General features: G+C 44.2%; 1 protein-coding gene across 1 annotated transcript in view; it reads right to left on the bottom strand.

Moving 5' to 3' along the window:
• The window catches only part of NOTCH1 (notch receptor 1), a 72,395-nt gene that overhangs the window by 26,931 nt on the left and 27,783 nt on the right, over nucleotides 1-17,681 (bottom strand). The window contains exons 3-10 of the mRNA XM_027869308.1: nucleotides 14,780-15,042; nucleotides 13,741-14,079; nucleotides 7,934-8,056; nucleotides 6,586-6,819; nucleotides 5,314-5,469; nucleotides 4,821-5,006; nucleotides 3,884-3,997; nucleotides 1,700-1,813 (exon numbers count right to left, since the gene is read on the bottom strand). Coding sequence (XP_027725109.1) covers nucleotides 1,700-1,813; nucleotides 3,884-3,997; nucleotides 4,821-5,006; nucleotides 5,314-5,469; nucleotides 6,586-6,819; nucleotides 7,934-8,056; nucleotides 13,741-14,079; nucleotides 14,780-15,042 — 1,529 coding nt within the window. The remainder of the gene's footprint in view (nucleotides 1-1,699; nucleotides 1,814-3,883; nucleotides 3,998-4,820; nucleotides 5,007-5,313; nucleotides 5,470-6,585; nucleotides 6,820-7,933; nucleotides 8,057-13,740; nucleotides 14,080-14,779; nucleotides 15,043-17,681) is intronic.

Below are 17,681 nucleotides of genomic sequence, written 5' to 3' on the forward strand. Positions count from 1 at the left end.
GCCAGACAGAAGAAGAATGACTTACTCAAGGTCATGTGACAAAAATCAGAAGAAGATTTAAAGCCAAATCTGACTCCCAAGTCCAGGGCTCTTTCCAGTTTACTACAACCCTTTCTTTGTGTTCCTCCTCCCCTTGGACTGTCTCTTGGCTTTCACTGTCTCTAAGAGCACCCCCTGCCCCCATCCAACCCTTCCCGCCTCTCATCAGGGCTCAGCACAGTGTGCACGCTCATTAGGGACAGCCCCACTCTGACTTCTGGCGGGAAGGCCCCACAAAAGCTGCACAAAGGCTGCTCTGTTGAACACCAGGCTGTTGGCATCAGCTTGCCCAGTTGTTCCTCAGGTCTCTGGGCCCTGTGCCGAAGAGAAGCCCGTGCTACACTACCACCAACAGCTTGCCTAAGCTGCCCCCTGAACAGCTGCTCCCAAATGGAGATCTCAAAGCTATTTTTTTTAACAACCAATAATCCCAGTGTTGATGAAAGCACTGCTGGATTGTGAATGAAACAACAGCTTCACCTGAGATGGGGAAGCATAAGCATCTTAAATTGATCAGTGAAACAGAAACACTACATCAGTTTCCTCATCTGTCAAATGGAGAACAGAAATGCCAATGTTCCTAGCAAGCTCACAGGGATGTTAGGGAATCAAACGGCCACAAAAATGACTTGAAGGAAGACAGCTCTGAAGGGCTTATGATGAAAAATGCCATCCATCCCCAAAGAAAACTGGTGGTGTCTGAACACAAATTGAAGCAGACTTTTTTTTAACTTTATTTTTCTTGAAGTTTTTTTTTCTTGTCTATGTTTTCTTTCACAACGTGACTATTATGGATATGTTTTGCTTGATTACACACGTACAACCTATATCGAATTGCTTGCCTTCTCAAGCGGGGGCAGTTGGGGGAGTGGGGAGGGAGGAAGGGAGAGAATTTGGAACTCAAAGTTTTAAAAACGAACGCTAAAAATTGTTTTTACATGTAACTGGGGAAAAATAAAATACTAAATAAAATTTAAAAAAAAATTTTTAATGACTTGAAGGAAAAAAAATGTTTTGACCCAGCAAAACCACTACCAGGCCTAAACTCCAAGGATGCCACTGGAAAGCGTCCCACATATACAATATTTATAGTGGCACTTTTGAAGTAGCAAAGAACTAGAAGAAACCTGGTGTTTATCACCTGGAGAATACCTGAATAAATTTTATTACATGAACATAATGGAATACTGCTGCACTATAAGAAATGAAGAATTATCATAGAAAAACTTATACCTGATTTAGAAAAACCCATATGAACTGCTGCAGAGTGAAGTAATCAGAACCAGGGGAAAATTTTACATAGTGATTTCAATAATGTAATGAAAAGGGAGAGACCAGCAGAAGATTAGAGCCCTGAGCAAAACAGTGTCTGATCATGAGTTCAGAGAGAAGTGGAGAACCATGCTGACTGCCCCTCAGCAGAGAAGTAGGGGACTACAGATGTGGAATGAGACATATATTTTCAACTAATACAATGAATCATTTTGGTTGACTGCACTTTTTTCTTATAAGGGAGGAATTTATAAAGAAAGTCATTGGTAAATAAATTTTAAATTAAAAAAATTTTGTCTTTTGAGCCCTGGCAACTCTACCCAAAGTCCTCTCCCTACCAAACCTCTGGTCCATGTCACCCTCTTCCCCACCCCAAAAACACATATACCTTCAGTACACTCGCAGGTATAGGTATTGGGGCCATCCACACACTTTGCTCCATTCTTACAAGGGGTGCTGGCACACTCGTCAATGTCATACTGACAGAGGTGCCCATTGAAGCCTGAAATCCAGAGCAGAGAAAAGTTATCAGTCACTGCTTGTCTTCTGTCCTAGACACCTGCAGTCTTCTTTCCAAGGTCAAGTCCCAAGAAGTGGGAATCTTTCAGGAAAGCCCATCAAGGGTTCTCTTCTCTGGTGTTATTCTAAAGCCCATCCTCTTAAAGTTAGGCCATCCACCCCTCAAGACCAGCCCACACTGTGAACCAGTCCATCCTCACGAAATCAGCCCATTCCCCAAAACCTGCTCACATAGCCCACTAAGCAGTGTTCAATACATATTTCTCCAAATACCTGTTTTCTTCCCTCCCCAAACCTTAGGCTTGGATAAAACACTCCCCAGGAATCATGGAAAATACACCTCCAGGACATTGTTCAAACTCCTACCTTCAAGTCTCTCCTCCTGCCCTAGCCCAAAGCTTTCTCATCCCAAAGCCCCTTAATTTCTTTCAACTCACTCCCTTCTGATCACTGTCCTTCCCTGCACACTGCCAGGCCCCCTACCCCCCACCCCCAGGCCTGCCTATAGAAGCTGGTATTTTTTTTCAAACCTACTCTGGGTTGCCATAGCTACAGCCACATAGGGCTGTGAATGGGGGAATCTGACCCAATGTCTGGAACATCTTATTTACATCTCTAGAGGAGTGAAGGATCTGAACTTCGAAATCCTTTCATAGCTTGTCTATCCCCGCCCTCCCCACTCTGTTTTCTCCTCTGGGATACTGACACCTTAGTCAAGCCCCCAACCAGCTCTTTGGCATGTCCCCCTCCCTCCTCTAGCCTTCCCACGCTGGAGACTTTTCAATCAGAAACTTTTTATTTTCATTTTAACTTTTTTCAGAAGGCCCAGCCCACCCTGTTCTCTTTTCCCTTCTTCTACTTAAGGGGGTCATGGTGGGGGGTGATAGTGGTAAGGTGAGGTGGTATGTGTGTTTGTGGGGACACAAACAGGCAGTACTGAAACTAACTATTCTACTGGGAAGGTGATTGGACATCTTTGATTCATCCAGGGAAAGGATCTGTCCTTTCCTTAGGCAACTTTCCTATATTAACTAGCTCTCTCAAAGAGGAGAAAAGCAATAACTTTTCCCAAAAAAGTTTTCCCTACTTTCCTCTGTTTCCTTGGTACTCAGAAACTCTGCTCACTCTTGCCTAGCAGTTTGGAAGAAACCATCTCTTCCCCGGAGACAGTGGGCACTTCCCAAAGACAGGCAAGTGTTGCTTTATAATCATAGAGTGCCAGGGCTGGGAGAGACACCTCAGGTTAACACCACCATTTTACTGATGGGAAAACTGAAGCCAGAGCAAAGAAATAGTTTGCCCAAAGTCACAATTAATGATAAGAATTTGAACTGGAATTCAGTCCTCTTGGTTCTATATTCCTTCTTGCCTGCCTCTCTCTCTCTCTCTCTTTCTTTCTCTCTCAATATATCACTGCACTATACCAGACAGCTCCCTTACCTTCTAACCCCTATGATAGGGCTCTGCACAGAGCCAAGACTTTTCTCATTTCTTTAGGCCAGCCATACAACCTACTTTGAGTTATGATTCCCTGACAAATTTCAGCTTATTTGAAATTGGGAGGCGGGGGAGAGGGGGTAAAGGAAAAGGGATGTGATTCATTGGGTTCACTTTTAAAGTGGGAAGGAACCTTAGAAATCAACTAGTCCAACACTTCCTCAGTTTACAGATGAGGAAACTGAGACTCAGAGGTTGAATACCCAAAGATCACAAACTTGGCAATCGGGATCAAACCTGGTTCTACTAACTCAAATCCAGTGCCCTTCCTACTACTACACATTCCCTCTGAGAAACTAGTTGAGTAGGGAAAAGCGCAGAGCCTCTGATCCAGTGACATTTTTGGCCAAAATGGCAGCATCCCATGATGCAGATGAAGGATAGGGGAATGGGCTGCCTTAGACTCCAGGGGGCTAGCCCTGTAGCAGGCATGGAAATCCACCTTTCCTTACTTGCCTCTGGCAATGGGATTAATTTCAACTTTGTTTCCACTACAAAGGCTTATGCTGAGAGGCAAGGCTATCGACCGCCCAGCCAGCCCATCCTTAGTCCTTACCCGTGGGGCAATCGCAGTGGAACTCGCTGATCTTGTCGATGCATTTGCCGTTGTGGAGGCAAGGGCTGCTGGCACACTCGTCTGTGTTGATCTCACAATAAATACCCTCATAGCCTAGGAGGTGGGAGGGAGAAGTGAGGAGGGAATGGGTTTGGTGTTGGGAGGATGATGGTGGGAGAGAGGAAGGGTTTCTGGCATTCAGTACATAAGCAACTGTCAGAAATTTCCCTTTCTTTCCACCTATGAGTCCCAGGAGAGTCCTGCTTGAGGACAGATTCATGCCTTAACAGAAGTTCCTGGGATACAGCATTGGTTGATCATAATTACTAATCACAGAATGTCAAGGCTGGAAGCAACTGGAGAAACCATCTAGTCCAATTCCTTCATTCTCCAGAAGGGGATACTAGGACCCAGAGAGAGAAAATTATTTGCCTAAGTTCACAAAACAGCATAAGTATCAGAGCCAAATCTAGAACCTTACCCACAATCCAGGGCTCCACTGGCTCATCAGGAAGCCAAGTCTTGGCAAATAGTAAAAGGTGCTCCTGTTCTTACACTCCCATGTGTCATTCTACTCCTGGGCATCTCCTATTTCCCCATCTCTTTTTCTGGAATTCTGACCACACAGCTTGCTCTGTTATATTATAATAGGATTCTCTCTGCTCTTACCCAGTTTCCCTGAATCCTGACTATAGTTTCCTATTGTAATTTTGGCTCTGATCTTTGATAACTGCCAATTCCCTCCAACTTTGGTTCAGTTTCTTTGATCCCAACTTTTCACCCTGTATCCACAACTCATTACGTCCCCACACCTAGCAAGGACTTGTGCATATCCACTAAAAGTGGGGAGTCTAATTTCCAAAGAAAGACTGGGGACAGAGCATTCTATGTCCACCCTAGTGGGGCTGGAGAAAACCCATCAACTCTCATTTCAGACCTGGCATGCAGATACACTGGAACTCTCCAATCTGGTCCAAGCAGGTGGCATCATTCTGACAAGGATTGGATATGCACTCATTGACATCGATCTCACATCGTGGTCCAGTATACCCTTGTAGGCACTGACACTCAAAGGAGCCAAGGGTGTTGATACATTTACCAGCATGCTCACAAGGATTAGCACCTTATTAAGGGGGAAAACAAATATAAAAGTTGACTTAAACAATTTCCATAACCTGGGAGTTGAACCCTAAATGGCTCTTCCTTACCCCAAGGCTACTCCCAAAAGATGCAAGTAAAAGTGACAGGGACTAGACTATGCCTCTCCTGACCAGATCCTGATCAGGGGGATCCCCAATAGCAGGGGAAACTGTCTCCTCTTTTTCCCAGTCTACTTCCCCCAGTATTGTGATTGCAATACAACAAGCACTCAGTTTGTGCCCCACTGGCAGCCAGAATGTTCTCCACCATGCATCTGCCCAGCCACCTACCCAATGAACACTCATCTACATCTTGGTTACAGGCTGGTCCCATATAGCCAGAGGGACAAGTACAGATGGCTTTGCCATTGACGGGGTTGGTATCACAGTTAGAGCCCTCATTGCAGGGGTTGCTGATGCAAGCGTCATTGAGGTGGCAAAGCAGACCTAAGTGAAAAAAAAAATGAGAAATGAGATGTGAACTTAACCACATTAAGTTCCCAAATGACCGAAGGATCAAGTGCTCTGGTCCTTCTAGTATGTTGGATGATGATGCTATGTTTCAACAAATGAGTTGCCAGTTTTGTTTTTAAAGAATCAGGATATGTATTAAGTTGCTTGCCTTTTCAATGAGGGTGGGTGGGGAGAGAGGAAGGGAGAAAATTTGGAACCCAAAGTTTTAAAAACACGTTTTAAAAGATGTTTTCACATGCAACTGGAAAATAAGAAATATAGGAAATGGGGTACAGAAATCTATCCTGCCCTACAGGAAAATAGAAGGGGAAGGGGATAAGAGAAGGGGGGAGAGACAGAAGGGAGGGCAGACTAGGGGAAGGGGTATTCAGAATGTGTGCCATCTTAGGGTGGGGGGAGGGGCAAGATGGGGTGAAAATTTAGAACTCAAAACCTTGTGGAAGTGAAAACTAAAAAAAATAAATTTTTAAAAAATTAGGAAAATTAAAAAAAGAATCAGGATATAATTTAAAACAATAAAAAACTCTGAACTGAAAGGATCCCTGAGAGACAGTCCAACTTACACCTGTTACAGGAATCCTCTCCACTATATCTCTGACAACTAATGACAAATCCGTCATCCAGTTGATGATAGAACACAAACTCAGTTGACATCAAAACTAGATTTAATTCTAATTTCTCAGTCTTCTTGACTGAGGACCCATTCTCATTGCAGGTACAATGGATACAGCTGGAGAAAACATAGGAGACTGGGCTGACTATGTTTTCCCTTAGCAGATTTTAATAAGCTCCTTGAGGGCAGTAACTTATCTTTCTTTTTCATATTTATATCTCCAAAGCTTAGTACACACTTTGGTACTTAATAAATGTTTATTGACTAACATACCTAAAAAGTTTCTGTACTATATTAAAATAAGTTCCCGAAAGAAACTTGTATCCTTCTCATTCCTAGAACCCAGACAAAAATTCTAGCTATCTGGATTCCTAAACTGTTTGGGTGGGGACTTGTACCAATACCTCACATTCCTATAGTACCTTTATTTTCAAAGCACTTTTCAGTATGCAAATAATCACCCCTCCTGTGGTTACCTGTGCGGCCATGGGGACATTCACAGTAGAAGGAAGCAACACGGTCATGGCAGGTGGCACCATGGAAACAAGCAGCATTTGCACAGTCATCGATATTTTCACTGCAGTCCTCACCAGTCCAGCCGTTGACACACACACAGTTGTAGTCACCATGGGTATTATGGCAAGTGCCGCCATTCTGGCAGGCATTGGGCATGAGCTGACACTCATCTACATCCTCCGTACAATACTGACCTGGGAGGGAGGGATTGAGAAGAGGGCAAAGTCAGACCCAATCCCTGGGGAGAGGTGAGCTAAAAGGGTTTATTCCTTAAAGCCAAGTGATTTCACAGGAGATAGTAGGAACCAGGGCAGAAGAGACAATCTACAAAAATCATGTTGCAAAGATGTCCAACTAAAATAAATACGAAGTACTATTACTTAAGGAGGCAATCCTTCACAAAGGAGTAAATAATCAATTATAGAAAAACATGGTTATCCAAAAATGATTCATTCATTCTCTAATGGTTCCAGAGAACCAAAGTTTTAGCATGTAAGAATTGATACAGGTAATTTGCTTGTGTGTTAAGATAATCCTTTGTATATTATGACACAAAGCCAAACAACACTCTTGGAAATCTTTCTTTTGTAGTATGTATGTCCAATGGGACTGAAACTTTAAAGAATATTTCATTTCAAAATAATTCCTTTCAAAATGGGGGAGGGGAGAGGAGTAGAAAGCAGAAATGAGATCTCTCTCTCTCTCTCTCTCTCTCTCTCTCTCTCTCTATATATATATATATACTACCTTCTTAATTAGAATAATATACCAAATATATTTAAGTTTTTTCTTGGCAACTCAGGCTTATCGGTATGAATATACATTACTGAGACACAGAGAGAGTCCTCTCATATCCAACATGGTCACCAATAACCCTGAAGTCAAACATTGGCAAGAGGATGTCTTTGAATATTTGGCTGGTAGACAGTGTTCAATACTACCATAAACCCAGAGTCCCACATAAGTGGGCTTGATGTGTCTGGTAGAGCTAAGGCTAAAAGGGCTGGGTAGATAAGGGCTCACAAGGTGAGGACAAGGGACAAATTGAGGTTTAGATAGTCACAACCCCCCAGGGTTCTAGAGCTCTCATTCTGGGATAAATGGTATGGCCAGCCATTTAAACCTTGGGCCTGAACTTGTATCATCTTCCTTTGCTTAGGACTGCACTGACTTTTGGATCTGGGGAAGTCTCAGGGAATCTGTGAAATGAGTGTGGAAGAATGAGCCTTCCCCATTCCCTGGGCTGGCACCCCTAATGTTAATTATCTTGCCCTTAAGTCAGCCAGGTTTTTGTCAATTTCCCCTTACCTGTCCATTCTGGGGGACAACGGCAGTTGTAGGTGTTTACCCCATCCACACAGGTCCCTCCGTTCTTACAGTTATTGCCAGGACAGTCATCAATGTTGTCTTCACAGTTCTGACCAGTAAAACCTGAGAAGAAGGAAGCAGAATGAAGATAAATCAGCCTCTGCTACTTCTTTTTTGGAAGAAACCAGGTGAACAAGATCCAGTAGTTCTTCAACCTGGACCATACCAATAATACCCACCAACCTGGGATAATCTCATTTAGAATCGCTGTTATCCTCTCCAGGTCACAGGAGTAACCTCAATTTTCTGGAAATCTATTATTATGAGCAAATTAAGGGACAACTGTCTACTTCACTTTAAAGGACAGTATTTGGCATATGCTATCTATGTGCCAGATCACTTGATTAGATTGGTGGAGTAGAAGACAGCATGTGATGCAGAGGGGAGATCACTGGACTGATTAGAGACTTGGATTCTAACCTAGTTTTATCCCCAACTCTGTGCAGCATTCAGTAAATTACTTCCTTTCTCTGGACTGCAGTTGCCACGAGTATAAAATGACCAATCTGGACAAGTTTAGAGTGTTCAATTCTTCTAAGGTAAGAAGAATGCAAACTACAGAAATTCCATTTATATTCAGCTTTTTAGAAACATGGCTATTTCAGGGACAGCTAGGTGGCGCAGTAGATAGGGCACCGGCTCTGAAGTCAGGAGGACCTGAGTTCAAATCCATCCTCAGACCAAACACTTGACACCTACTAGCTGTGTGACCTTGGGCAAGTCACTTAACCCCGATTGCCTCACTAAAAAACAAAAAACAAAAAACAAAAAACATGGCTATTTCACAAAGCAAAATACCTCAATGCAAGTAGCTTTGTTCCTGACATGTTTGGGTTTTTTTGGTTTTTTTTGGGGGGGTGGGGGGGAGTGTTAGGGTAGTGGAGGCAGGGTTTCCTCCTGAATAACTCATTCTCTAATGGTTCCACAGACCCAAGGTTTTAGCATGTAAGAATTGATATAGGTAATTTGCTTGTGTGTTAAGATAATCCTTTGTATATTATGACACAAAGCCAAAGAACACTTTTGGAAATCTTTCTTTTGTAGTATGTATGTCCAATGTTTCCTCCCTGAATGATCTAAGGTTCAATTCCTTTATTACAGGGGTCCCTACTTCATTCAACACCCGGGAGGGCTAATATCTAAGGCTGCCAGGTTACCTATTAATCTGCTCCACTCCCTCTGGCTCAATGATCAACCTAGGAGGGTCTGATTCTAATTGCTTCAGGCTGCTATACTGCAGGGCAAACCTGTGGCCAGTTACTGATTAACACTCTAGCCCAGTTAAGGAATCCTTTGAACTGCCTCATGCCCTTGGAGAAAACCAAGCTACTTCAGCCCCTTCCCTCTGGGCTTTGCCCCAGAGCAGGAGTGTCAATGACACCCCTATTACCTGCCTGCCAGCCATGCCCACTCAAAGCTGGAAATTGGCAGCAAGGGGAAAAAAAAAACTCAAAAAGTCTTGGTTGACTCTGAAAAGGAAAAATTCAAGACCGTATGTTTTTATGAGCATTATTTCGGTGGAGCAGATACTACCATTCTTTATAGTTCTTTCAGCTCCAGCCAGTTAGGGAGAGCATTCCTGAAAGAGCCTTGAGGAAGAACCAAGTAGGAAATTAGGGGCCAGACAGGAAAACAAGGACACCTTTCCAGGTCCTCATTCTTAAAGTGCTTTTCAGACCTAGGACATGGTAATCAGGGGACCACCCCTGTTTCGTTTCCCCAACAAACCTACCTAAATCTACCAGATGTCCATTAAGGAACCCAAAGCAATGACAATCAACACAACCCATCTCCACTCAAGTAATGCCTTATCCCTTAATAGGAGAGTCAGAAAAAGTCAGGAACTGCAGATCCCTTCTGTCTGGGGGAAGTGTCCCAGGACAAGGAAAAGGGAGCTAGGCTTCAAACTATCTGTCTGTTGGCCAAGTAGTAAAGTGGAAGCCAGGAAGCCCCAATTGTTAATGTATAACCTTCTGCTCATCACCAGCACTCCTCTAATCAATGGTATGTTTATAGTAAATAAGAGAAGGGTTATCTCAGCCAAATACTTCTCACAGTAAAGTAGGGACAAGCACCCAACCCTATGCATTCCCAAGTGCCTTAACTAGGGGAAGACTAGACATATTCACCTCCTATAATGTGAAATGTAAGCCATGATCCCTGCTCTTCAAAGGCTGTGTAGACAATGGAATGCACCCATGAAAATAATACCAGACAGGAAATGATAGAGCACCGTCCTCTTCTTAGAGCTTTGTAAGAATCCAATCATTTTGTGTTTACACAAGCCCACAAGAGGCTGGTGTACACAAAGCATTATGCTGTGCTTCAGAGAAATTGAGACCAAATTGGTGAACTCAACCCTACCTCCCAATTGGTAGTGCTCAACAGTGGTAAGAGTCTGTCCCACGAATATTCTTTAGCACCTTGGGATATATGGTCTTGTCTGGGTTGTTTTATATTCTCTAAATAGACTGTGAGCTCCAGAAGGGCAGGGAATCTCATTTTCTGTTCCCATATGCCTCTCATTACCTAATAGAGGGTTGGGCAGGCACTCTGTGTTTGCTTAATTGTTAATTAGGGAGGGGGATGAAAACAATTGATGTTTTGTTCACCTGCAATTCAAGCTCCTCCACAACCAGAATTAATAAACCAAAGATCCTACACTTTAAACCCCAGTGTCTTGTCTCCCTTTCTTCTAAGGTCACCCACTTGTAAGAAGAGGTTTCTGTCTTTTAGAATTAGACCAACAGTGGGCTTTGGCAAGATAGTCCACAGAAGGCAGTTTATCTTCTAAGCCCTGACAAACAGTGAGCAAACCGTGACAACTAAGCAAGCTGAGAGGCCAGGCAGGAAAAGAGACTCCGGAGCCTGGATATGTCTTCCCAACCTTCCACCTTCCACTACCTCACCCAGACCCAGCTAGGTGACCACTGGACTACCTCCTACGGTAATAACAGGAAGGTCCAAAACTAGACACTTGCCCTACAGGAAGTCGCTGGAAAACAGTTTAACTTTTTTCTGGTGTCTCACACCAACCTAATGGTCTCTCCCCGTACCCATCTTTCAAGGTCCAGCTCAAGGCCTATCTCTTCCAAAAGGCAAGTCACTCCTCTGCTCAAAAATCTATTCTGGTTTCTCCTGCACATCAAAAGTACATTTCATATTTCTTTCCCTTCCATTCAAAGCCTTCCAGAAGCTGGTACCACCACACTTAATCCAGCTTTATCTCCTATGACTCCTTTCCGAGAACTCTATGATCCAACCAAAATGGACTAGCCACATCCCCTCAAACATGCCCAATGTTTGCCACTTTGGTGCCTTTGCTCATTCCATTTTCTATGGCGGCAACATTCTCTCCCTGTCCTATGTGTGCTGAATTACTGCCCATCCCTTTAAAAGACAACTCAAATGTCACCTAAGCTGTGATGCATGAGGGAAAGCTCTGGATTCGGATTCAGAGGACCTGGGTTCAACCTCCAGCTTTTTCACTATGTACAATCTGTATGATCTTGGGCAAATCACCTTACTTCTCCCTCTGTAAAATTAGGGGGATAGACTAGATATCTGTAAAGGCCCTTCCAGCTCTGAACTCTACGTCCTTTATGGATTATAAAATTATGGAGATGGACTAGATATATATAAGGACTCTTTCAACTCTGAACACTGTATTCCATGATTCCACTCATGGAATTTTGCAGCTGTCTACTTGCTAATGTATTTAAAAGCAATGCTTCATAAATGCTTGTTGATTATCATATACTATTTCCGATTATAATCAAAGCTGTGAAAAGGAAAATTTTTTGTCCCCAAGGCAAGTACCACAAACTACACCTGCAGCAAGCAGCAAAAATGTCAACCTCACTTTAGAGAGGTGGGGGAAGGGGAGGAGAAAGTGGTATAGAGATGTGGGACACTGAGGCAAGACTGATTCCTATGCAGGCAGTGAGAGAAGGGGAGAGGAACTACCCCAAACCAACATCTGTTAGCTTCCTGTTCTAACTAATTATTCTAACTAGGTGTTAAGCTCTGTTGTTGCTGAAAGCTGCAAATGCTATTACTACATTCATCACCCAGAAGCAAGGCATCAGTTACACCACCCTAGTTATAGCTCTGATTGTGATGATCTCTGTTTAGGTCTTTACCTCCCACTGGGGGTTGGGGATGGTGGTGGTGGGGGAACTAAACTGGAAGCCCCATCAGAGCAAGGTTCATATCTTATCTAAGGTTCATATCCCCCTCTCCCCCAGCACCCTGCACTGCACACAAAAGGCATTTAGTAACTATTAGATGAATTGTTACAACAGCTCACAGTGACCACTTTCTTTGCCAAACTCCTATCTCAGCTGCACTACTTAGTGGTTTTAGATGTATTAGTCATATCTGCCCTAACTAAAATTTGAACTCTAGAGGAAGTGACTCTCGTTTTATCCTTCTGTTTCTCTCAAAAGTACCCAGGCACAGGTCTGGGCACCCAAGTGCTCAATAAAAACTTACAGAACCACAAAATGTTAGAGCTGGAAGGGAACCCCACCTCCCCCCACTTAGATATCTAGTCTAATCTCCACCTTCCATTTCAAGGACGGGGAGACTGAAGCACAAAGAAGCAACACCACCTGCCAAAAGTTGAGAAAACAGTTAGTGGCAAAGGTGGGACCACAGCCCAAGCCTTCTGACTCCCTACCTAGACCTGAGCTGCTCGTAAGCTCCTCAGCTCATCTTAGAGAAAGCTTTCCCCTCTCCACCCTCCAGCATGTACACAGGAAGACACACAAGGATTGTGTACTGTCTTCTGATACCATTTCCCCACCCTGGAGGAGATATCTGCTTTTTCTCACTGTGTCCCTAACAACAAGAAAGGCAATTCAGATGTGAAAAGAAACTACCCCCAGGCCAAACAAAGCCCCACCTCAGAGCACCAGCACTGCCCATAACCAGCACTCCCCCTCACCCCCTACCCCAGCTGGCTGCTGACATTCAGGAAGTGCATAAGCTATGTGTCTGCACGCAGGGGGCCCCCAGCTGTTTGTGGGAGTGGCTGAATCTCTGAGGAACAGACTGTTGGGGCACAAGCTTGGACTGAGGCTGAAGAGGCCTCTCATTTCCCCTTTTTTAAAAAAAAAAAACCACCCTTGCAGGCCCTAGTCCTAGTGGCATGCTTGCTGGAGCAAGTGAACATACACATACACAGCGTACACCACCCCCCATTAAGAACTGTCAACTGACAGGCTGGATAACATTGGTAGAGAGCAGCAGCACCAATGAGGTGGAGGAAGCTCTTCTAGGAAGGTTTTTAGGCCAGCTTTGCTTTCTAAGGACAAAGACAGTAATCATGTCTCTAAGAACTGAAAGGGACCTTTCAAGACCCTTCCAAAGCCCTCATGTTGACAAATCTGAGGAATCTGAAGTCCAAAGCAGTGAAATGACATATCCAAGGTACATAGTATCAGAGGCAGGATGTGACTCCAGGGTCTGTGCATTATCTACTACCCCAGGCTACCTGACTTCTGGATTTACTACCTGAAGCACATGGTCTAACACCGTATACCAGCATGCTATCTTGAACTGCTCTCCAATTTTTCCATGTATGAGAGCCTTGACTTCCCAAATAGATCATCTCTGTGGACGGGGACTTCAACTCCCCTCTCCCTCACGAGACTGGGCTCAAGGCCAGGTACACAGTACATACTGAGTAAAGACTTCAGATAATGCAAGAGAAAGAAGGAGGAAGCTGGGAAGGAACTCAGTACCTGGCAGACAAGTACATTCATAGGTGGTATCTCCAGTTTGACGGCAGGTGCCTCCGTTCTGGCAGGGGGAGGGGTTGCATGGCACATAGAGCAGCTCACAGTTCTGGCCAGTGAAGGCTGATCGGCAGACACACTGGTAGGAGCCAACCTCATTGTGACAGGTGCCCCCATTCTTGCAGATGGCAGGGTTCTGGTTACACTCGTTGACGTCATGCTTGCAGGTAGGGCCATGGAAACCAGATGGGCATCCACAGATATAGCTGGACTCAAAGGGCAGGCACTGCCCACCATTGGCACAGGGATTGGATGCACAAGGGTCAGCCTGTTGGCATGTCTTACCTGGGGGAAAGAGGTAGAAAGAAGGAATGTTAACCCTTCACACTTACCATTCTGCTTTTCCTATCTGTTATCTTACTTTATCCTTACCATAGCCTTGTGATGTAGACAGGGCAGGTATAGTCATTCTGAAGGCCCAAGAGGCAGAGGATTTAGAGTTGGACAGAGCCTTAAGGACTATCTAATCCAACAAAACTGAGGTCCAGCGAGATTGAATGATTTGCCCAAGGTTACACAGGTGTAGAGGAACAGAGCCATGATCCAAACCCATAGGATCATAGATTGAAAACTAGAAGGGATGTCTGGAATCAATTCTAACCTTCTCATTTTACATTTAAAGAAACTGAGGCTTAAAGGCATCTGACTCTATCCCCTTTGCCACCACTAGAAGGGGAGATTCAACTTAGTGCAGATATCACCAACTAGACATGAGGAGACCTGAGTTTTGGTCCCTGATCCATTATTTACTAGCTGGGGAACCTCTGGCTAGTGGACCCCTTCTACAGCCTGGTGAAGCCTATGGACCCCTTCTCAGAAATGTTTTTAAATGCATAAAAATAAAATACATAGGATTACAAAGAAACCCAATTATACTGAAATACAGTTATTAAGATATTTAAAAATAAAAAAATAAACAACCCCCCCTAAGTTCAGACCCCCCAGGTTAAGAACCCCTACCCCAGAAGTTCAGGCTCCTTCCTACCTGACCATCCTGGGGGACAGCGGCACTTGAAGTCAGTGAGTGTGATGAGTTCACAGGTTCCTCCATTACGGCAAGGGTTATTCAAGCAGGCATTGTCTTCTGGTGTCAGGCAGAGCCGGTCAGAGAAGCCCAGGCGGCAGGTGCAGGCATAGTCTACTATGCTGCCCTGCATAACCATATGGCAGGTCCCAGCATTCTTGCATGGGGAACTGAGGCAAGGGTTGGGGGCTTGACATCGCTCCCCAACGTAGGGTCCATTGCAACTGTAAGGTGGAAAACATACAAGTGATTGGTCCCTAGACCAGCAAGCCCTCCCCTCTTGGCCAATAAAGATAGCTCTTTGTCTTAGCTGTTCTTCTGCAAAGTTCAAAGATAGGCAGTTGGTACCAATTTCACAAAGAGAGAAGATTAAGACTGAAAGAGATCAGGTAGTTTACCCAAGCTCAGTAAATTATGACCTAGGTAGCAAATGCAAAAGTTCCAACTCTAGACCCTTGCAACTTAGGAACCACAATTCTCACTGGGAGTTTAGCTTTCTCTATGATCTCCTCCCCCTTTCCCACAGATGAGGAGCTCTCCAAAAGCAAGGCTCTAGTCCCCTCCCATCAGATAAAGTGGGTGGAGAGTGACTAGATCTTCATCTTTCAGACTAGTGGCCCAAGGGCACAGACTGTGTCTTCTCCTACCACACTAGGGGATCCCATTGAGGACAGGGACACCTTCATGTCTCTCCATAGAGCACACACTTGACCAAAAGCACCTTCAACCAGAGTGACCCTGCAAATATGAGCAGCTCAAGAAAGGGAGTAAAAAAGACTTAGGAAGGCAGAAAAGCGGAATTCTAAGCAAAAGCTTTTCTGCCATTATCCCACAACTCCACAATCCTGGACACCCCAAGATTTACTTCTAAAACCTCAAGTCCCCTCTGTTCCTCTCCCCTGCTAAAACAGCAACCACAGCATGGAAATCCCTTTCATGATTGCTTGCCTGCCTGTGCCAGCCAGCCTACTCTGCCACCTGTCGCTACATTTTCCAGAGCATGAGGGAGACCATAAATCACCTGATTAAAAGAAGTGATAGGTCATCTCTCAGCCGCCTCTGCCTCCCATTCCCCTCCCCTTAGAGAAGGGTAAATAAAAATTCCTGGGACCAGCAGAGCATCACCCTTCCCAGCCCAACACCCCTGCCCAGAGCAGTGTCAGGTGTCTTTCACACAAGCTGGTCAGAATGAGGTACATTGCTTAGGGCAGCCTCGATGCTCAGAATCTCCATATGTGAATGGCACTACACTTGGGGCTCTAACACAGTGAGTTTGCATAAGTTAATTCACTTTTCTGGGCCTCATTGTCCCCATCTGTAAAATGAGGATAAGAAAACCCATCCTACCAGACATTTCTGTCCTAAACTATCAAATGACCCTGGCGAAGTAGAAAGAATCAGAGGACCCAGGTTTAAATCCTACCTCTACCATTCACTACCTGTGTTGACACCTTGCGGAGAGGTCACTTAAACTTTTTAGGATTCAGGTTCCTCATCTGGAAAATGACTAAATAATTTTTAAGGTTTTTTTCCGTCCTAAATCCTATGGTTGAAATGGATTTGAGAATTCTCTGCCGAGTTAAACCCCATACAAATATTCAGTAATAGTATTCTATGAAGAGAGTATTACTCTGGACATAGCTGCTGTCATCCCCAGAGGATAATAAAAGCCTCTCCAGCTATGAAAAGGAGTTAACCAACTACTCAGAATTTCAAACCATGGTGATAGAAGGCCCTAACATACTCCCACAAGACTTAGGTTTTTTGTTTTTTTTTTCCAGACTAATGTGTGTCTCTCACCTTCTTTTAACAAGTCACTGGGAATAAAAGGCACACCCAGGCCCTGTGCCTGTCAATTTTAACACTCACATCCAATATTTCACAATGCCATAGTCCAGAGCATCTGCAGAAGAAATTCTGCATTTTATGGACTGCACTATAGGGTTTTATTTGTGACCAAAGGCTAGGCCTTGCACAATTCCTTTATATTCCGGACCTTCCTTTGGACCATTGTTCATGGACTATTTCTACAGTGGGCTGAATTCCCCCATAACCCCATGCTCAGACAGACCATTTTTAGAAAACAAAACAAGAACATAAACAACTTCCCTTTTGAGTTCCAATTCTCTTTCTAGTTTAATTTCCAACTACAAGATCAGCTTGAAAATAAAAACAGGAAAAAACGATACTTTAGCAAAGAGGAGATGGAAGACGCTCTAAGGGTTGGGGGACGCCCAGGATGGATGAGCAGGAAGAGGGACACATTTAGAAGATCAGAGAAGAATTGGATTTAAAACTATAAGGGATCTCAGAACAAAAAAAATTTCAGAGCTGGAAGGGAACTTCCAGAGCATCACTTCTTGTCCTCATTTTATAGGAAGAAACTAAGGGTCCAATGAATGTGCCACAGAGCATCAGTGGAAGCCCTGACAGGTGGGTCCCTATGATGGCTTCCCAGAAAAGAGCTGCACTTCTCAATAGTTGCTATATAAATTGCCTTGTCCCAAAACTTCTTTTCTAAGATGAACCTGAGCTGGGCTAGGAGAATCGATCTATCTTCCCTCTGCCAGCCATTTATCTCTGTCTGATGAACTCAGGGAGGGTAAGCAAGAAAAGACTCAAAATGGACACTCAGCCCCACCATCTGTTACCAGAAGCCAAAAGGGCCAAAACAACCGGCATGAGGAAAACAAAAGCCACCAAGGATGGGAGGGATGGGGGGAATGGCCTGGGGAATTAACTTGTTTCCTGACACAGGACAGAGTTGTGGCCATTGATGGTCATCAGCTCCTAGCAGTTAGAGAGTAAAGAGACTTGCTTCTGTCAGAGAGGCCAAAACTAACAAACTGGCCAGCCTTCTCTA

The sequence above is a fragment of the Vombatus ursinus genome, unplaced genomic scaffold (genome assembly GCF_900497805.2).
Source record: "Vombatus ursinus unplaced genomic scaffold, bare-nosed wombat genome assembly UNPS02014793.1, whole genome shotgun sequence".
NCBI classification, from domain to species: Eukaryota; Metazoa; Chordata; class Mammalia; order Diprotodontia; family Vombatidae; genus Vombatus; species Vombatus ursinus.